Source organism: Carassius gibelio, chromosome A2 (assembly GCF_023724105.1).
Source record: "Carassius gibelio isolate Cgi1373 ecotype wild population from Czech Republic chromosome A2, carGib1.2-hapl.c, whole genome shotgun sequence".
Classification (NCBI taxonomy): domain Eukaryota; kingdom Metazoa; phylum Chordata; class Actinopteri; order Cypriniformes; family Cyprinidae; genus Carassius; species Carassius gibelio.
Window position 1 is genome coordinate 30,638,294 of NC_068372.1, and position 22,543 is coordinate 30,660,836.

The following is a 22,543-nucleotide window of genomic DNA, read 5'->3' on the forward strand; positions in this document are numbered from 1 at the left end:
TTGTTGAAATTAGTCTCTTGCTCACCAAAGACTGATTAGACAGAGACTTTCTGAAGCATTCATTTCAAAACATGCAAGTGCTGCTGAATGTAAAGACACTTTATATATTTCACAGATATATCTCTAAACATTATATCAATGTTCCTCACATGTTGAGTGTCAGACTGAATGAATAACATGTTCAGATGCAGATGATGTGCTCCAGGGTTAAAGTTCTGACAGTGATGCTCTGGCGCCCTCGTGCGGTGTGAGAGTGAAGTACACTGGAACAGCTGCACCACTTCTTCTTAAAGACTGCATTATTTCATATTGTGACGAATTAATTTTAAATGATAAAGTGTTGCATTACAGCACATGGTTTGACATGGCATATCAAAATACCCAGTGTGAGGCAGAACCGAGTGAATTTAATAATAATTAAACAATTATTGTATTTTATTGCAAATTATTTATAATGAGTGCATTGTTATTTATTATTAAATTTATTATTATTTCAACTTGTCTATAATGATTAATTTAAAGCAAATTTATTAACTAAGGTATATATATATAGAGCTATTTTACATTGTTAGTTCATGTTAACTAATGTATAGTCTTATTGTGAAATGTAACCAATTTTTTTTAAAATCACATTATATAGCTGCATGAAAACAAAAGATGATTTCTGATATCTTCAATAACCACAAACACAAACTGCTTCGATTTCAGCAACATTTTATTCCAAAATAAAAATCCCAACAATTGCATTTATCGCTCTTTTGTCGCTGGTTCAATCCGTTACACAAGCTAAAAACACCACGACCCCTCAGGGTCAAATATAAGAAAGGTCAAAGGTCAAGGGGTTCAGTACCAAACTCAAGCATTTCTGCTCCAACACATACACAGTTTTACAAAGCCCTTAAAATAGTGGCTAACTTTCTTTTATTTTATTTTTGTTGTTTTGCCTTTATAATGCAGGATCAGTTTTAATCTGGAGCGGGTGCATTCTGTGGGATTCACACTTGACCATAAATAAACCAGAAATTAATATTTGGAAATATTTCAAGGGATCATCAAACTTTTTTGGCGGGAAATCCATTTCCTCTTTTCTTGTTTGCATCTCAGCGAGGGTTTGGTTTGACGAGGGTGAAGCTGACGGTGTGATGATGAAGATCTGGTCAGAGGTCAGAGGTCAGCCGTTGGTTCACAGCGGATGAGCTCAAGGTAGAGTCTGGATCTTATTCCTAAACAACACAAACACAGTCACATCACACAAACAGAGACGAGGAGATGGGACATTCTCACACAAAACACGTCCGGGTCATATTCCACCTCCGGGGAAAATAACAATACAAATATATAGAGAGAAATACAATTATTACACTAATAAAATAATATTTGGAGGATCATTATTATTTATTTATTTTTTGCATTGTGATATTGTTCATGATATTGCAATTAGACACATTTAACCCAAACATTTCATTACGGAAAATATTTATTTTATTTTATTTTGAACCTTTTATAAATTTTAAACATACTTCATGAATAAAAGTATGTTTTATAAAAAAAAAAAACTTAAGTCTGGAGTAATGATGCTTAATATTTAGCCTTGATCACAGAAATAATTACAGTAATTAACAATATTTCAGTGTTTTTCAGTATTTCTGATCAAAACTTCTTATAGATCCCAAAGATTTAAAGAGTTAATACATACATACATACATATGACTATTTAACTAATGTATTATTTTCACTACAGTGATCAGATTTCAGGGTCAAAGTTAATTCATGGATTGTCATGAAAAACATCACAATGCATACAAAAAAAAAATAAAAATTAGTAAAAAAATTTTGTTGATTTTGGAGTGAAAATGTGCCCCAGACGTGTGTGTGACTGGTTTCATGCGATGCATCTGGAAATGTACTGTAAAGATGATTCAAGCAAAAGCACAGCGGAGAAAGCCGTCTGTCTGCAAACATCAGTGTGTTACAGCTCACGGCCTTCACACACACACACACACACTCAACACCATCATGCACACAAGACCACAGCGTGAGGTCAGAGGTCATGATGATGTTCCAGCAGAGCGAGCTTCATGCAGCGATCAGACCCTCTCTTACCTGCGAGATTCACACGTCACCGTCAGCCGCTGAGATCTCGCTCTCTTTATGAACCACTACTTTAGTGACCGACATGTCTGGGTGCTGCTCTTTGACCTCTTTAATGGCCTGAGCCAGAGCCTGACCCACAATGCACCAGCAGAGGGAGACAGAGACCACACAGAGCAATCAATCAATCGATTAATCAATCAATTCGAAGATTAGACAATTTAAGTCACACGACTGTGATGCATTAAAGTGCATTAAATGTATTCAGATCTGATGAATGATTATCAGTTTTTATTAGTTTATAGTCATGAGAATCTGTCATCATCATAACTATTTAAAAGAACAACTCGAGCAAAAATGAACATTTCTACAAATAACTGAAAGTGTCTCTTAAAATAGAAGGAATGATGTAACGAGTCACAAAACTATTTAGAAATGTGTAATAAAATGTTTATGCTTGACTAAACTTTATATAATTAATAGTCTTTTAGAAGTATTTTAAAATGTGTTTATTAACTGCAGTTAATAGGTTTTATTTTTAAGCTGGTGAAGGGAAGAGGAATATTTTGGGTGTTTTTGGGCCTCCAGCATGCGGTCAGGTGATTAATCAGGTGATCACTGAGGTTTTGATAACTAACTAGTTAACTGGTTAACCCTCGCAGGGCTTCACCTGGTCGTGGTCGATGTCTGCGTCTCCTGTGATGACGATCCTCTTTTCGATGTGAGTCTCTGAAATCCCGTCCTTCACCGTCTGACAAACACACAAACACAATCAAAGTTATACATTTCTCTTTTATGCCAAAAATCATTAAGATATTAAGTAAAGATCATGTTCCATGAAGATATATACCGTATTTTATAGACTATAAGTCGCACTTTTTGTCATAGTTTGGCTGGTCCTGCGACTTATAGTCAGGTGTGACTTATTTATCAAAATTAATTTGACATGAACCAAGAGAAAACATGACCGTCTCCAGCCGCCAGAGGGCGCTCTATGCTGCTCAGTTCTCCTGTAGTCTACACTGAAGACATAGAGCGCCCTCTGGCGGCTGGAGACGGTAATGTTTTCTCTCGGTTCTTGGTTCTAAATAAATGCGACTTATAGTCCAGTGCGACTTATGTTTTTTTCCTCATCATGACGTATTTTTGGACTGATGCGACTTATACTCAGGTGCGACTTATAGTCCGAAAAATATGGTAGTAAATTTCCTACTGTAAATATATCAAAAATAAATTTTTTTATTAGTAATATGCATTGCTAAGAACTTCATCTGAACAAATTTGATCTTGGTGATGTGTGTGAGAGCGAGAGAGTGTGTGTGTGTGTGAGCGTCTGACCTTGGTGATGTGTGTGTGTGTGTGTGAGAGTGTGTGTGTGAGAGCGTGTGTGTGTGTGAGAGTGTGTGTGTGTGAGAGTGTGTGTGTGTGTGAGAGTGTGTGTGTGTGTGTGTGTGTGTGTGTGTGTGAGAGAGTGTCTGACCTTGGTGATGTGTGTGTGTGTGTGAGAGTGTGTGTGTGTGTGTGTGTGAGCGTCTGACCTTGGTGATGTGTGTGTGTGTGTGAGTGTGTGTGTGTGTGTGTGTGAGCGTCTGACCTTGGTGATGTGTGAGTGTGTGTGTGTGTGTGTGTGTGTGTGTGAGAGCGTCTGACCTTGGTGATGTGTGTGTGTGTGTGTGTGTGAACGTCTGACCTTGGTGATTGTGTGTGTGTGTGTGTGTGTGTGTGAGAGCGTCTGACCTTGGTGATGTGTGTGTGAGTGAGCGTCTGACCTTGGTGATGTGTGTGTGTGTGTGTGTGTGAGCGTCTGACCTTGGTGATGTGTGTGTGTGTGTGTGTGTGTGTGTGAGCGTCTGACCTTGGTGATGTGTGTGTGTGTGTGTGTGTGTGAGCGTCTGACCTTGGTGATGTGTGTGTGTGTGTGTGTGTGTGTGAGCGTCTGACCTTGGTGATGTGTGTGTGTGTGTGTGTGTGTGTGTGAGCGTCTGACCTTGGTGATGTGTGTGGTGCTGGTGGTGCTGTTGTTCTCTGATGTGATGGTCTGAGCGCTCATGAGGACTCCTGGATCAGAGTCTCCGCTGGCATCCACCTATAAACACACACACACACACACACACACACACACGTATTACACACACACTCCGGGACACTGGGAACAGCATCAGTGTAGAAGCGCTTCACCTCAGCAGACTCGTACGTGATGGTCTTGGTCTCGGTGTGAACCACAGGAACGTCTTTGAGCGCTTCCTCCGACTGCTGATTCACAAACACACAAAATCACTGGAAAACTCTTTCGAATAACATACACCTAGAGCTCAGATCATCACATTCATGACAACCACTCGTTTTAAACCATGAGGGATGCTTTCAGCAAACACTAAACTCCTCATATTTCAACAAGAAACCCATTATACTTATCTAACCTGACATATTTCAACAGGAAAAAGACAAATGGAATGGTCCAGCTGCTCATGAATAAATGCATCCAGACATGCAGATGTGATGATTAGGGTGTGTGATCATGCAGCGCTCAGACGGGTCAATAATCAGTGACTAACGCTTCCAATCGTGAAGAAGAGAGAGAGAGTTTCCATTATTAGTCAGTGCTGATGTCACACGGTGACCCCAGTGCACTCTGGGATTGGCTACCTCTATCTGAGGTACTGTAGAAGCCTTATGCTCATGCACTTCCTGTGCAACTTCCTTCTCCTGGTTTGGTCCAGGATCCAGATGCACTTTTGTTTCCATAAGGTCTGATGTTTGAGACCTTGGCTGCTCGCTCGAATGAAAGCATGAGGAAGCTTCTTCATCTTTAGCGTGGATCATCATCTCTTGAGGTTGGTCTTCCATCTGGTTATGTAGAGTTGATGATACAGACTTCATGTAAAGTGGAAATTCTCCGTAAGCACCGGCGCTGATGGATTCATCCTCAGGTTCCTCTTCATTGAAGAGCTGAGAGAGTTCAAACGAGTCTGAAATCACATGTTCCTTGTTCTTATCTTCAAACGCACTGATTTGATCTTTCTGATCACAGATGTGGAGCATGTCTTCATTCATGGCATGTTCTCCATGGCACACCACTTTCTGGTTTCCAGCAGGAATCACTTGAGTTTCTAAGATGGTTTCTTCTCTTTCAGACGGTGTTTTCAATACAGGTTCCTTGTTTTCATACCCAACCTCAATCATTTGGTGTTTCTGATCCAATATTTGGAGCGTATCTTCAAGGCACATCTCTTCTTGAGTTCCAGTAGGAATCTCTTGGGTTTCTGAGCTGGGTTCTTCCAAAGCGGTTTCCTTGATTTCATCTTCAACCTGAATATTTTGGTGTTTCTGATCCCAGATTTGGAGCAGGTCTTCATCTTCTTCATTGCACATCTCTTCTTGGGTTCCAGCAGGAATCTCTTGAGCTTCCGAGGTGATTTCATCCATTGCAGTTTCATCTTCAACCTCAACACTTTGGTGCTTCTGATCCCAGATTTGGAGCAGGTCTTCATCTTTGATTCCAGAAGGAGTCTCTTGGGTTTCTAAGTTGGTTTCTTCTCCTTCAGATGACATTTCCATTGCAGGCTCCTTTTTTTCATCTTCAGACTTAATACTTTGGTGTTTCTGATAAAAGACTTGGAGCATGTCTTCATCTTCTTCATGGCACATCACTTCTTGATTCCCAGTATGAAACTCTTGGGATTCATAGGTGGTTTCTTCCATTGCAGGCTCCTTGTTTTTATCTTCAGCCTCAATATTTTGGTGCTTCTGATCCCAGATTTGGAGCAGGTCTTTATCTTCTTCATGGCATATCACTTCTTGGGTTCCAGCAAGAGTGTCTTGGGTTTCTAAGTTGGTTTCTTCTCCTTCAGATGACATTTCCAAAGCAGATTTCTTTTTTACATCTTCAAACTTAATACTTTGGTGTTTCTGATCCAATATTTGGAGCATATCTTCATCATTGTCATCTTCTTCATGGCACATAACTTGGGTTCCAGTAGTAATCTCTTGGGTTTTTGAACTGGGTTCTTCAAAAGCAGTTTCCTTGATTTCATCTTTAACTTCAATAATTTGGCGTTTCTGATCCCGGATTTGAAGCAGGTCTTCATCATCTTGGTTTCCGGCAGGAATCTCTTGGGTTTCTGAGTTGGTTTCTTCTCCTTCAGTTGGACTTTCCACAGAAGTTTCCTTGATTTCATCTTCAACCTCAATATTTTGGTGTTCCTGATCCCAGATTTGGAGCATGTCTTCATCTTCTTCATGGCACATCTCTTCTTGGGTTCCAGCAGAGTTTTGTTGATTGGATTCTTCTCCAATGGAAGCCCATGTGGAGCGTCTCCCCATCGCGATGGCCTCATTCAGGGCCTTCATATACTTCTCTTTTTCGGCAGTAGAGGACACTAATGGTCTCTCCAGCTCCGTCTCACAGCGCACCTCCACCTGTGGAGCAACTGAACTCTGGGACAGAAACAGCACACTTCAGTGTCACCGTCACAGAGTTCATCACAGGCCAAAACCACCTGCCCGCGTCAACACAACATCAACACTTACATGACCTTACCATCAGAACGGTGTTAAACTGGGTGACTTAACACACTGGCTGTGTGAACAAACAAATCATGAACACGATTCATGATTGGCACAGTTGTATATTTGTTTGTGTTTCTTTATTAGGGTAATTACAACTTAAAAACTTCAATGAACTAATGTAACTGTAAGGTAGTAATGAACAGCCCTAAACGAGCAGTGAACACACGTGTGTATGATGTAATAAACAGTAATATATCACCTCCACACCATCAGCAGCGTGATCCTTCTGCACTGGAACATCTTCAGATTCGGCTTTATCCTCCTCTGACATCTACGAACACAGAGACACAACAGATAAACATCACAGAAAGGGGTTCGTTAAGCTAGTGTCAGCGGTTGGTGGAATGAAATGCCTCTCAAAGCACAAAATGAGTGATCATGCAGAATAATCATCAGTGCCATGATGTGAAACACACAGGATGAACAAACAAAACAGTGCTTCAAACTGAACTAAAAACTATAACACACACACACACACACACAAACTCAAGAGAAGTAATCTTCTTAAGAACCTAACAAACGCTTCAAATCCAACCGTCAGGAGATTTAATGGGTTAAACCACTTCATAATGAATCAAAACGAGCTTAACACAAGCAGGCTGACCAGTCGAGTTAGTCTTTACAACACGCTGCAAATAAAAGGCTAAGTTACTCAAGTGAACTAAAATCTGAAAAGAACTGAAAAAAGTGAAACTAATTATTTTTTTAAACTTCACACAAAAATACCATTTTTAAAATTTAATATGAAATACACGTTTTCCAAAACATGTTTTACTTTTTAACTGGCAGAAAATCCAAGCCATAAATCTAAGCAAGTTGTGTTCCAAATTTGAAGTTGATAACACAAAAGAGCGCAGTACCAAACATTTCCACTCAATGAAATTCACATCTATTCATTTTCAATCGAGGTAACTTTTGACCGTAAAAACCACAAGTATGGCTATTTTTTCAGAGCCATTTAACCTTTTAAATTCCTTTCCCAAGTTTTGTACCATTCTGAAGAAATAAGATAAATTAAATTGCCGTCAAAAATGGCAGAACAGTGGGTTAAAGTGCAGCTTTGTCTATTTCTGTTGTTAAATGATCAGAAGTGTCACTCAAATCTCACGTCTAAAGCAAACGTGCTTCCTGTCAAGGTCTTACTTCCTGTGAGTGTACAGGTTTGACCAGAGACGGGTCGTCCGGTCGAGGAGACGAGGACAGTCTTCTGTCCCACTCGTTCACACCCGACGCTTCACAGCGCATCTGCAGAAACAACCTCTTCATCTCAGTGACGCTCAGATGATGCTGCACTACAGCTGTGGGCGTGTCCGTCTCCTGACCCACCAATCACAGCACAGGGAGGGATCGAATGGGGCGGGGCATAAAAAGATTCCAAAAGGAATGTCATTGACTTTTCATAGCTGCGTTGCTTGTTTAATTCATGCAAGGGCTTGAAACACTCCAGAAAATAAGAGCAATCTTCAAACTGGAATTTCTGTGAAACTAGAATTGATTAAAATTTAATCAAGTGCTGTTAGATTCACTGCAGTTGTGATTTACAATAATAGAGTTATTAAACGCCACATAGGCTGTTAAACCCAAACACTCGTCAGCTCATGCTTCACAAACCTCCAACATGAGATTACTGTGCTTGACAAACACATTCTCTCCTTTAATCCGTTTAATGAAACTATACTAGAGAAAGAGAAAATAAATAAATAAGGAAAACATTCAAAATGGTTTTGAACAAATCGAGTGACTCAATGAATCAGTGACTCATTGTTTTGCTAATAAAACAAAAGCACAAACATGGTGATGATGGATGGGTCTTGGTTTCAAACCGGCTTAAGGAGGTTTGCTGGTCTTTGCTGGTTTAGTTGGTTTCTCATCCTGACCATCAAACCACCTTAAACTGGTTTACCATAGAGTCTCAATACCTGTGTCTTCAGGTCAAAGCTGTCCTCAAAGTCAGACTATAAGGAGTTTGGGTGAAAGAGAGGACGTGAGGCATGTTATACACTCATTAAAAGCACAAGCTATTGAGAATAAAAGAGCACAGCGCAGACACACCTCAGTCGCAGACGAGTCCTCATCACAATTGAAGTCGGTTTGATCGCTGTCGGTCTGTTTGACCGCAGATCGCAGCAATAAAGGAAAACTTCATGTTATTCACATCAGTAGAGGATTCTTCACGAGGATCATTTGGGAACGTGAAGAAGGTTCATGATGCAACACAGATGAGGAGATCATGAACCTGACGTGATGCGTGAGAACAGCATGTAGATATACATACAAAGATGTGCAAACATTCCTCCACACGCATCAGACACGCGAGGATGACATTAACAGAACGTCTGTCAGACTGTAACGATCACGTTCGACCGATGAAACATGCGTCAGATAAGAGCAATGCTCTGGTCTCCTTCAGACAGAGGTAAACGATGCCCTAACTAGTGGAAATGAGCTGCACAAACAACAGACACTTTGCACAGATAGGTGGCGCTGCAGTGTCCCATGATATGTTTAAAGGAGCGTAGTGACAACTATTAGATAAACTTACAGTATTATTAAATTAGCTGGTCTTAAACGTGGAAATGTCTAGCAGTTGAACTAATACTCAATTACTATAGTCGTTATTGATTGTATTAGATTTCATTATATATATATATATATATATATATATATATATATATATATATATATATATATATATATATATATATATATATATATAAATAAATAATTCAATATAATTTTTTACAGTTTATAAAATTCTTTTTATAATATATAAAATACACACACATTAAATTTTTATATATTTTTAAAAACATGTAATTTATTTCTATAAAATAACAAATATCTAATATTATTCATTTTCATTATTCATTCACACAAAATTAATATTTGATATTTGTGTTGTTTTATAGGAATAAATTACATTTATACATTATATTGAATTATTTATGAATCATTACCAAATAAATAAATAAATGCATCTAACATAATACATATAATAACATAATTGTTATAATACATTATACTATTATTGAATTAAATATTAAATGAATCATTACTAAATAAATCTAACATATAATACATATAAATATATAATGATATAATACATTATAATAAATATTTTTATATTAAATGTATCATTACCCCCCCCCCCCAAAAAAAAACAACAACCAAAAAATACAACTAACATATAATAGATCAAATTATATAACTGTATGTGATTATTACTATCTGGTTAATTAAGAAAACATTACTTGATTCACGTTTAAGATTCGTTTTTAAGTTGACTACTTAAATATAATTGAAAATGAAATTGTGAATTCTGAAACAACAATAAAAAATTTTTTTTTCATAATCGCTCAGCCCTACTTAAAAAGCATTATAATACATAATTGTATGCTATTTATGGAAGGCCCCAGTGGAAACACGCTGTGTGCTTTCTCCAAATGATAAGGATGAGAATAATCCCATGGAATGTGTTGACTGAGAACTAACAGATGAGACACACTCTCGACGCTCTGTAGACTGAGGTGGCAGATAACCACACACACACACACACACACACACACCTCGTCGTCGTCGTCTGAGCTGTCCTGGAAGCCCTGCGTCAGAGACGATCCGAGCGACGCGGCCCTGGGCTCCAGATAGCAGAGACACAGCGCCAGCGGGAAGGAGAGCGTGAGCGCGTACGGCACGGAGAACGAGGTGGACAGCAGGAAGAAGAAGATGAAGAGGAAGCAGGGGATGAGCGAGGGAGACTTGATGGGCATGAAGTGATGCAGGCTCTCGGGCAGGAAGCGCAGCTCGGTGAGGTCAGGGAAGCTCAGATAACCGTCGTCGTCCAGCAGCGAGGGCAGATCGGGGAGGTGCAGAGAGAAGGAGAAGAGCGTTCCTCCTCGGCTGCGGCTCTGGTCCAGTCTCTGCTTGCGTGCGGACAGAAGCAGCGCTCGTTCCTCCAGAAGAGCCGCTTTACGATCCGCTTGGGCCTGACGGCGCCGGCAGCCCGCTGTGGTTTTGGCCGGACTGACGGAGGAAGCGCGCTTGCGGCTGCTTTCTCTGCGTCTCCTGCGCACTTTAGTGGACGAGACGGGAGAAGACGGGAGAGAGAGCTCGGATCCCAAAGGATCCGATGAGTACGGACACGACTGATGACGATGAGGATGATGGGAGAAAACGGTGCATGCATGAAAACATATGCATGGTTGAACACAAAAATGTGTGATCAGAAGAAAATCAAGAAAGCTGGTTAGTGAAGGACAGGAAACAAGAGCTTGATAAACAGAACTACTGCTGCATGTTCATGCATTTCTACACGTTTGATCGTCGTTCTACATGTTAGCAGTTTCAGCTAATCTATTATTGCTTACGATTTCAATATGTTCTATGAATTCAATTATTAGAGAGACTTTTTGATTATACATTTTTATTAAATTATTAAAACTGAAAAATTCAGTAAAATCAAAATAGAAAAAAATAAAATTTGAGGAAAAAAATAAAATAAATGAAAAATTATTATGTTTTATATTATGTTAAATTTTATGAATTCAGTTGATGACACATACTTTCAGATTATTAGCATTTAATTGAACTAATAAAATAGAATGAAAAAAAGAGACATTTAATAAGGGCACTATTATAGTTACAATTTTAATAAATTATTAAATTGTAAATGTTTTAAATCAATAAAACTGATGACATCCTTTTTAATCATTAAAATTTAACTGAACAAAAAAAAATTGAATTCATAAAAAAAAAAAAAAAAAAAATTACACTTAATAAATTATTAAATTGTACAGGTTTTATGAATTAAGTTGATTAGACATCCGCTTAGGTTATAAAACGCATAGAAATGGAAGAATTTGAGAAAAAAATAAAAATTTTCTTACGTACTACTATTATGTATATATATTGTCAAATGGTAAAATTTTTATGATTTAAATTGATTAAATGTCCTTTTTGATTGCAAAAATTCATAGAAATGTAATAATTTGAGAAAAAAATAAAAATCTGATTTTATTTTAGGGTCCCGTTCATGTTCTGAAGCGTGAACGCTGAAACAAACCTCGTAATCATCACGTGTCAAGCTGTCAATCATCTGACGGTTACCTTGGTGACGGAGGGGGGCGGGGCTTGCTCTGATTCGTCACTGTTGACTTTATTCTCCTCCTCCACTGAGTTCATCTCCTCTGCTTTCTTCTCCGGCGTTTCCATGGCGATGAGGTCATCCGTAGCAACAGCGGGTTTGTCGTTCTTCTCGTCGTCACGGGTGACCGTCGCTGGCGCTGATCACAGATTCATCAACATCATTATGAACAATATTAACACATTAACTTACATTTTCAATCACAACACAATCCGTGCTTTAATAAAGAAAAACATGAAATCACAGTTAATACTTTTAATTTTAATATTTTAACTGCTTTGTTATAATGATGTTATTGAAATTATAAAATTCTTAATTATTTATATAAATACTAATGAACCAAAATTACAATTTTGGAACGAAACTATAATAGATTAATCGAATGCATTTAAAAATCAACACTCAAATAAATTCTGATCTGTACAAACATTCACGGCAGTTTTTATGTCAATATTTTACTACATAATGTTTTTACTACAATTTGTTGAAATCATAGCTGTAATAAAAACTTGTTTTGAAGATCATTCTGCTCTGAAACGGACTTGACTAGCTGGTTAGTAGCTAGTTAGTGTGAGTTAGCGGTGTTACGCACTGCTGTTCATGCTGGGTGCGACGGTGTGCCTCCTGCTGGCCGATCGCTGGAACTGCGGCGCTTCTCGTGTGATCAGAGCGCTCGCTCGCCGCGTCTGCGCTTGTGTTCGGCCGCTGTAGCGGAACTTTGAGCCCAAGGACAGGAAGCGCTTGGGAGGAGCTTCAGGAGAAACCAGCCTATCAGGACACAAGGATCAGACCGCTAATTAGATCGAGGACATTTAAACATTTCACTTATCCGAGGTGTGTCTGATGCTTTTAATGGCAGTTATACATTTTTCTGTAAATGATCCCAATATAAGAACTGAAACACATTTGCAAGTGTGAACAAAGCATGTGGTTTTCATGATGATGCAACATCTATGCTTATAGCACAGTGACTTGGTTAAAAAAAAAGTCTTTATTTTTTCACTATTTGTCAATGATAACACACACACATATATATATATATAAACAAAAATAAGAAAAAAATTACATTTATTTAATTGACCAGTTTATAGTTTAACTTGATGAACTACAATAATAAAAACTAAAGCTGAAATAATATTTGATAAAAACAATACAGAAATATACAAAAACTACACTGAAAAATGTTTTACTTTGGAACAATTTCAACGAAACTAAAATAACACAAAATGTTTAAAGTCGAAATATTTAAATGACTAAAACTAAAATAAAAATTTATATTTAAATACATTATTACAAAAAACAAAAACAAAATAATAAAAACACAATTTCAGATTTCTAAATTTAAAATCAACAGGGAAAATCTGTTAATATATTATTAAAGTAATGAATAATACATTAGTATCTCAGTGATACTAAAATAACACTAAATGTTTAGTTTACGTACTAAAATGACTAAAACTGAAACAAAAATGAATAAAAACTAAAATATTTAAATATTATATATATATATATATATATATATATATATATATATATATATATATATATATATATATATATATATATATAAAAAGACCCAATTTCAGATGACTAAAATTAAAATCAACAGTGATAATAAAAACTATATCAGTATTTAAACATTCTATTTAGTATTAAATTAAAAAAAAAAAAAAAAAAAAAGTTTTTTTGGCTACAAATATACCCCAGCGACTTAAGACCGTTAACTCCAGGGTCACACTTAAGAAATAAAACTTCTCAGTATTAATGAACTCTGTCTGACCTGAAGAAGGTGTGATGCTCCACACAGACTTTCCAGAGTCTCTTTGCTGCTTTGTGATTGGGGAGCTTGAATCCGATGGTGCTCTCGAAGTGTTTGAGCTGAGTGAAAACACAAAGACAAGCGTTTCACACTCGTTCAGACTATCTGCGGTCCATCTGAAGAACAGACTCATCTCATCTCATCTCACCTCTCCCGGCCGAACCTTGATGTAGAAGTTGTTCCTCTTGTAGGAGATCTTGAGTATTTTGGGCCAGGCGAAGCGATTGATGCGTAGTTTCTCTCTGTAGACGAGGAGGCCGCTGGAACAAACTCCTAGCATGATCTCCACACCCTCTGAATCCTGACCGAAACACACACATCACAACACTCACCGTATCAGGAACTGCAAATTAGGCTAACACTAAACCCATAATGGAAATTTTCATTACTTAAAGGTGACTTATTATGCCCCTTTCTACAATAAGTCTCAGGTGACCCCAGAATGTGTCTGAAGTTTCAGCTCAAAATTCAGCTCAGATAATGCCTGTGTCTTTAAATGCAAATGAGCTGCTGCTCCCCGCCCCCTTTTCCAAAAAGGGCGGAGCCTTTACAGCTCCTATGACAGATACTCTGATAAAAAACATCTGTTTGGTTTTGATTAACATGTCTATCGCTCTGAAATCATCATCACATTAGTTTAAACTTCTGTTATAGTGTTTTCTGAGCGTGTCACACGCCATGTGAGACTCAACTAAGTTCTCTTTCATGTCTTATTGCACTTAAATAGTCACATTCGCATACTAAAAGATTTTTACTTTTAAAAAAATTTCAATAACCCATAAAATCCTAGTGCTATTTTAGCATCGTTGACATAATATAGTTTGTTAATTTTTCAAATTAGATTTTAGATTTTCACAATTAATTTTTTGCTTGTTTGTTTTTGAATGTGTATATAATTTTATATTAAGTGGTACTATTTAGTTTATTTACGTGTCATTATTTTAATACCTTTACTTAAACTAAATGAAAATGAGAAATGCTGCCTTGGCAATTACATGAAATAAAATACATTTATAAAAAAATCTAAAATAATTTTATTTCAGTTAAAAATACATTTTATTCAAAAAATAAAAAAGGACATTACTATAAAACAAAAACATAATTAAGACTTTAAAATGAAAAAAGAAAATGCTATAGAACATAAATATAAACAATTAAAAATTATATTAGTTTTTTTATGTTTGTATAGATTTTTTTCTCCAGTTAATTACCAAATCTTAAACTAAATGAAAATATTAATTTAGCAACCATTAAAATATTATAAAACAAAAAAAAAAATCACTAAAATTGAAATAATAATTTATTAAATATAAATAAAAATATAATAAAAGTGACAAAAAGCACAACAATTTTACATTTTTCAAATGGTTTTAAGTAAAAAAAAATAATATATATATATATATAATAAAAAATCTAAGTAATGACCATGTTTTTTTTTTTGATGGTTTAACTTTAAATTAACAATAAAATCCTGGTAGGACCAATTTATGATTTACGGATGTTTCGTTGATAGTTCACTGATCGATAGTTCGTCTTCTGTTTTCATACTGTACTGAATACAACAGAAGACGATCAAACGAATCAATAACCAGCACGAGCATCAGCGTGACTCAGCAAGAAAACCATCAGCGCTGACAGGACCGTGACGCATCACACCGAACGAACTCACAATGGAGAACACATTCACAATGAAGGTGCATGAAGCTGCAAGACGCTCGTGTTGAGCCGATATAGAGCACCAACAATGCACTGCAGCTGCAATACGGTGGAACAATGCACTGCAGTACGACACACACACACACACACACACACACACACACACACACACACACACACTGAATAACGATCACAGGCATGCAGGAGACCTTCACAGCATCATTCAGACACACGTATCCATAAACACACACATGCACAGCATCTTACCTCCTCCTGCACCGCTGCTAAACAATCAAACAGCCTCCCGAGCAGCTGAACCAGCGGAGGAGGGGCGAGAGAGAGAGAGAGAGAGAGAGAGAGAGAGAGAGAGAGAGAGAGAGAGATGGGCTGCAGCAGCCAATCAGAACAGCAGAGCGAGAGATCGTTTCTTCATGATCATGAGCTGCTACGCAAAATCTTCTCTTGCGTTTAATCCTCAATGTATTCGGGTCCCTTTATGCGTTTATGTCAGGATTATCTTGATGATTATACTATATGTTCTGATAAATGTCATACAATCACATATTCAAATAAAATTTCACATCTATTTGTGTATCTATATACATATATAAACACTACACACATATACATTTTGTTTTTTTGCGTGGTTAATGTGCAACTTGAGATTTCTAAGAATTTCTCATTTTTTAATGAATGAAAATATAAAATAAAAAAAAGATTTTGAATGTATCACGGTTAGAGTTCTATATTAATGACACAATAATTAATTATGTGTTGCAGAAGAATCACAGGTATTATGAACGAGTCTAACGGTTGTGCTCCTAAAAAAAAAACACGGTGAAAATGTGCTGACAGTATCTTCTGATTCATACGGAGCCCCTCTGGTCCCACTTTATCAAAAAAAAAAAATTAAAAGTAACTCGTGTCCTCAAGATAAGTAACTCGTGGCCTCAAGTAAAAGTAACTCGTGGCCTCAAGATAAGTAACTCGTGGCCTCAAGATAAGTAACTCGTGGCCTCAAGATAAGTAACTCGTGGCCTCAAGTAAGCAACTCGTGGCCTCAAGATAAGTAACTCGTGGCCTCAAGATAAGTAACTCGTGGCCTCAAGATAAGTAACTCGTGGCCTCAAGATAAGTAACTCGTGGCCTCAAGTAAGTAACTCGTGGCCTCAAGATAAGTAACTCGTGGCCTCAAGTAAGTAAATCGTGGCCTCAAGTAAGTAACTCGTGGCCTCAAGTAAGTAACTCGTGGCCTCAAGTAAGTAACTCGTGGCCTCAAGATAAGTAACTCGTGGCCTCAAGTAAGCAACTCGTGGCCTCAACTAAGTAACTCGTGGCCTCAACTAAGTAACTCGTGGCCTCAAGTAAGTAACTCGTGGCCTCAAGTAAGTAACTCGTGGCCTCAAGTAAGTAACTCGTGGCCTCAAGTAAGTAACTCGTGGCCTCAAGATAAGTAACTCGTGGCCTCAAGTAAGTAACTCGTGGCCTCAAGTAAGCAACTCGTGGCCTCAAGTAAGCAACTCGTGGCCTCAACTAAGTAACTCGTGGCCTCAAGTAAGCAACTCGTGGCCTCAACATAAGTAACTCGTGGCCTCAAGTAAGTAACTCGTGGCCTCAAGTAAGTAACTCGTGGCCTCAAGTAAGTAACTCGTGGCCTCAAGTAAGTAACTCGTGGCCTCAAGATAAGTAACTCGTGGCCTCAAGTAAGAAACTCGTGGCCTCAAGTAAGCAACTCGTGGCCTCAAGTAAGCAACTCGTGGCCTCAAGTAAGCAACTCGTGGCCTCAAGATAAGTAACTCGTGGCCTCAAGTAAGTAACTCGTGGCCTCAAGTAAGTAACTCGTGGCCTCAAGTAAGTAACTCGTGGCCTCAAGTAAGTAACTCGTGGCCTCAAGTAAGTAACTCGTGGCCTCAAGTAAGTAACTCGTGGCCTCAAGTAAGTAACTCGTGGCCTCAAGTAAGTAACTCGTGGCCTCAAGTAAGTAACCCGTGGCCTCAAGTAAGTAACCCGTGGCCTCAAGTAAGCAACTCGTGGCCTCAAGTAAGCAACTCGTGGCCTCAAGTAAGTAACTCGTCTCTCACAGTCTCTTTCTCACACACACACACACACTCTTTCTCGCTCACGCACGCACATACACACACACACACTCTCACACATACACACACACTCTCGATCTCACACACGCACACACACACACTTTACCTTGGCACAATGAAGGTCGACTCCATACATGGAAAGTTTCTTTGCGTTTTCCAGGAACAACATGTCAGCTTCAGCAGGATTCATTCCTCTGTAAACACACACACGTATTATTGATAAACTAACTGGTTTACACACACCAACAGAAGCCGTGTGTTTACAGATGGACTTTTGAACACTTAATTCTTTAATTACACAACATGATAGATGACTTCAGCAGCTCAAACGTGTAGATGTCCACACACACACACACACTCTGTTGTGCTCTGTCTTTGTATCAGTAAACAAAGCAGGGCATTGTGGGTAGAGAAGGGAGACTCAGTGAGTCTCTGTGTGATCGAACACTGACCCGTTCATCATTAATGAGCACAATTATCACACTGAGCTCTATGAACTCGTCCGAACGGCTCTCCACCAATGACTGACTCACACTGACCAGTGACTCTGAGAAACATCACTTTAATTCATTTAAACAAAGCAGAAATTAAAATTAAATACAGATATTATATTTTTTTTAAATATTGACTTGGCAACTAAGTATTAAAATGTATTTAATACTTAAACTTCTTTATTTTAAATGAATTAAAACTGAAATAAAAATATGGATAAGAAATACCTTTAATAGAAGTCAATTCAAAATATTAATCCTATAAATAGAAATAACACTGGTAGATGAACTGAAATTAATTATTGTTAACTAAAACAATTAAAAATCTAATCAAATAAAATACTACAAGAAATACTTAAACATTTCTTAAAAATTACTTATGTAATTAAAATAAAGCTGAAGTACTAAAATGACTAAAAACTAAAATAAAAAATGTTAATAATAATAATAATAATAATAAAAAATAAAATACTATAATCGATATTAACATAACACTGATGGTGATTCTGAAGCAACAAAAACAATAAAAACATTTGTTACTTGAATTAAAATAAACAGTAACTAAAAAAAAATGATCAAATGTGTTCCTGTAGCACAAGTGGAAGAGCATTGCATTAGCAAGCGCAAGGTTGTGGGTTCAAATCCCAGGGAATACATGTTAGGAGAAAATCATTAGCTTGAATGCAGTGTAAGTCGCTTTGGATAAAAGTGTCTGCTAAATGCATAAATGTACAATAAAACCAGATCTATAATAGTTTCTTGAAGAGACTGTTAATCCGTACGTGTGATCGTCACACAGAGTCTCTGATGATGAGGTGAATCTCACTTGTATCCGCGGTGGAGCTCCAGCACTTTCTCCTCCAGCTCTTTAGTCTGGTTCTGGGCCAGACGCATGTCACTGAGATGAGAGGACCCCTGCAGCTCAGAGTCACAGTCTCCCAGCTCCGACTGAACCGTGTAGGAGCCCAACACTGTGAGAGTCGAGAAAGAACACGGCAAGCGTCCAGAAACAATGTCATCTCTCAGCTGCAGACACAGGAAATACCTGAGAGAGAGAGAGAGAGAGAGAGAGAGATTGCACAGCATCCAGCTGAGGTATACTATTACACTAATAAAAACTAGCACCAGCGTTATTTGACTATCACTGATATACAATTATAGTTTATTTCTTTTTATAATTTGAATTAGTTTTTAATTTTGGTTAAAGTTTAAGTAATTTTATTGTGCTTTTTTTTTAAATGCTATGTCATTTTTACTAATGATTCAAATATTAAACCATATAAAAAAAATCAAAATATTAATACAATTATTTTAAGTAATTTAATTATTTTGCATTATTGAAATTTTAGCTTATCAAGTTAAATTAAATGAAAATGAGAAATCTTACTTTAGCAACTTTGTTATTATTATTATTATACATTTATATTTAGATAATACATTTATTTTTTATAACAATTAAAAAATTTTATAAAAACTACATATACATATTAAAAAAAAAACTGCACAGAATTTTTTTTTACTTTAAAATTAAAATGGATTCAATATATAAAATAATAATAATAATAATAATAATAATAATAATATAACAATAATACTAAAATAAGAGCAAATATATATAATAATACAAAATAAACAAACAAATAAACAAACAAATATATATATACATATATAAATTTGTATTTACTTAATGTTAATTTTTTTCTTTCTTTTTTAAAGGTTTAGTTTTAGTGAACTATGATCCAAGCAGACCTGGTGATGTCCTCAGAGAGCTGCGATGGATCGGGAGGATAAAACTTCACATTGAAAGCAAAGTTCCAGGGACCAGCTGAAAAACACAAGAACTTCCTGTAAGAACCTGAAGAGGTTTGGATGGAGACAAAGCAGGAGTGTGTGAGGGAGAGACGTACTGCTGATCTGCTTCTTCATCTCTTTAGAAACGTCCAGCCAGTTCTGTGGGAAAAGCAGGAGGTTCTGCATTGAAAAACAGGCTGAGAGACATGAAACCAGCTCAGAAGAAGAAGACTGACAAACACCTTCTGGTTTTCAGCGTCCCGGTACGTGATGCCGAAATAGTCCTCCTCCAGGAGATTCAGGTGATCACAAACCTTACTGAACAGCACCTGACCTTTCGCTCGTTTCTGTTGAACACAAACACACAGAGATCCATTAAAGGGACCGAGCAGCCTAAAATCATCACTCTGTCATCATCTCCTCGTCCTCAGGTCCCTCAAACCTGAATGACTTGATGTGGAAGACAAAAGAAGATATTTAGAAGAATGCTGGCAACCAAATAGTTTTGGTTCCCATCGACTTCCACTGTAGTTTTTGTCCAAAAGGAAACACAACATATTTCTTTCTGTTCAATACTTAAAAAAAAAAGGTTTTAAAATAAAAAAGTTATTTGTAAGTTACTAAATTTACATTTTTAATTAGTTGCATGATGAAACATGATCTCATGAATAAAAATACAGTCAAATAAATACATGCAAAAAAATAAAATAGATATATAATACAATTAATATATATAAAGCAATTCAAATATATGAAATTACAATATAACTTTTTTATTAAAATAATTATTGGGGTTGAGAAAAAAATAATATTTTTCCCCAAACCAAGAGATTGTGATTTTAATTCTTTATTAAATGAACAAATCAGTTTTGTCCCAGTTAGACTTTTGTAATCTTAATGCACTTCCTGTTTTATTTGGTAAACAACGAGTAAACCCACAGCACTGAAAGTGCATTAGTAATGAACATCTCTTCTTGACTTGTTCAGACTTTCAGAAGCAAATTAGTTTCTGATTCTATTTATTTAACAGACAGAAGCATCTATCATGTTTCCAAACGAGTAACATGTGATTATGAGTGCTTCAGAGGAACAACGAGCAGCTCTGTTCCGTGTGTGTGACTGAAGATCCAGAGAGTCAGCTCTGGTATGCTGCTCCTGCTCGCACTAAAAGAAGAGTCAGCTAAAAATAAATGCGTGGAAGAGTGTTTGAGTGTGTTCTCCAGCCCTTCATAAACCATAAACATCTGATCCTGCGCCGCTGTAATGCACCACGCTTTTCAAACCTGAGGGCAAGACATTTGTACACTAGATGTGATTACAACTAAATCATTAATAATAATATAATATAATTATATAATAATATAATAATAATATAATTCTTAAAAAAATATTGCAATATGGTTTAGTGTGACTAATGAATAACAATTGTATTAAAGATGAAGAAATTATAACATGAATAAATGATTAAACATTCTTCTTCAATTGTATGTACAATAGTATTACAATATTAATATATTTATTCTTATTTTGTTTAATATTTTTACTTTATAAGAATAATCATTGTAATAAAAAATATTTTAGTCATATTGATATATAAACCAGATAATATTTTTTTGAGCAAACACTAACAAGCTCATTAAAAATGCAATAGAAATCTCAATTCTTAGCTTGAAAAAAAATTAAAATACATAAATAAATATGAGCATCTTCCTCATCCTCATCACCCACCTCCACGGTGCAGGTGTAGTCTGAGCCGTCCAGCAGTCTGACCTTACACTCCATGACCTTCAGTCTCTGAGTCCTGCCTCTGCTGCTCAAAGACTTCTGGGAAACGTAGTCTTCCTCGTGCTGCTGCTGATCAGCTGATCTGACCTCTGCCTGACCCTGCACAAACACAGCATCAGATCTTAAGCAGCCTTATTTAGCTTATCTACAGTTTTATTAACAGTTTCTTAATTAGTTTGATTGCATTATCAGCTTCATAAACTATTACATGACAGATGCAAAATATATCTTCAAAAACAAATACAGCATGATCAAAAACATTTTATAAAACTCGACAAAAGACTAAACAATTCTATAAAACATTCTTCAAATGTACTTGTGATTACAAAATGTTTTTTTTTATTTTAATTCACAGTTTGATTAATTTGGTTGTGTCTTTACTAGTTTTATACATTTGTTTATTATTATTATTATTTTTTTATATGTCTATGTAGTTTTTATTAATTTTAAAATAGGTTTTTTAAATATTAATTTTATTTCAAGCAACATTTTTTTTATGATTTAAGTTAACTATACCAACTCTGACCTAATGTAGAATTTAAATCCAATTAAAAACTGTTAAATGTTAAAAAGATATATTTCATATAATTTTAATTAAATAAATAAATTAAACTGATTTAATAAACAAATAGATATTTATTTAGTTAATCTAAAAATAATCTATAACATAAATAAAATAAATATTTTACTTGAAACATAGAGAAACAGATGAACTTAAACTCTTAAGTATGCACGTATGAAAATATCTCTTTCTTTAAGATATATATATATATATATATATATATATATATATATATATATATATATATATATATATATATATTCTATTTTCATCATGCAGGTTTATTTCAGCACTTTCCCATGAATAGATTGTCATCATTAAAACACATCACATAATCTCAGTCTCCTAGTTCCTAGAAAGCTCCAGAAACTCAGGCTGGGATTACATCTGAAAACCCATCCTGATGTCTCTCTAATACTGCTTCTATACACCACAACATCCTCATGATGACAGAGAGAAAAGCTCTAGAGAGGAGCAGCTTTCTGAGACTCGCCGCTTTATAACATCAGGAAGAACTAGTCGACAGCTTCAGAGCAAATGTCA

The 22,543-nt window shown here is 36.3% G+C and overlaps 1 protein-coding gene across 22 annotated transcripts in view; it reads right to left on the reverse strand.

Annotated features, from left to right (window-relative positions):
• Window positions 1-697: 697 nt before the first annotated feature.
• Window positions 698-22,543, reverse strand: part of LOC127938607 (band 4.1-like protein 3) — a 30,569-nt gene continuing 8,723 nt past the window's right edge. For 4 of the 22 annotated variants that reach the window (XM_052535360.1, XM_052535350.1, XM_052535340.1 and 1 more), the window contains exons 2-17: window positions 21,382-21,537; window positions 19,896-20,000; window positions 19,770-19,812; window positions 19,612-19,687; window positions 18,689-18,907; window positions 17,478-17,565; window positions 15,543-15,587; window positions 13,768-13,920; window positions 13,581-13,678; window positions 12,393-12,568; window positions 11,764-11,939; window positions 10,227-10,802; window positions 8,272-8,337; window positions 7,804-7,977; window positions 6,860-6,931; window positions 4,366-6,528 (exon numbers count right to left, since the gene is read on the reverse strand). In XM_052535360.1, the coding sequence (XP_052391320.1) occupies window positions 4,642-6,528; window positions 6,860-6,931; window positions 7,804-7,977; window positions 8,272-8,337; window positions 10,227-10,802; window positions 11,764-11,939; window positions 12,393-12,568; window positions 13,581-13,678; window positions 13,768-13,920; window positions 15,543-15,587; window positions 17,478-17,565; window positions 18,689-18,907; window positions 19,612-19,687; window positions 19,770-19,812; window positions 19,896-20,000; window positions 21,382-21,435 (4,008 nt within the window). In that variant the 5' untranslated portion in view covers window positions 21,436-21,537 and the 3' untranslated portion in view covers window positions 4,366-4,641. Of the gene's footprint in view, window positions 1,224-2,103; window positions 2,224-2,761; window positions 2,843-4,032; window positions 4,178-4,269; window positions 4,345-4,365; window positions 6,529-6,859; window positions 6,932-7,803; window positions 7,978-8,271; window positions 8,338-8,579; window positions 8,616-8,712; window positions 8,767-10,226; window positions 10,803-11,763; window positions 11,940-12,392; window positions 12,569-13,580; window positions 13,679-13,767; window positions 13,921-15,542; window positions 15,588-17,477; window positions 17,566-18,688; window positions 18,908-19,611; window positions 19,688-19,769; window positions 19,813-19,895; window positions 20,001-21,381; window positions 21,538-22,543 lie in introns of those variants that run through there. The other 18 variants (XM_052535393.1, XM_052535376.1, XM_052535385.1 and 15 more) reach the window with 16 other exon arrangements.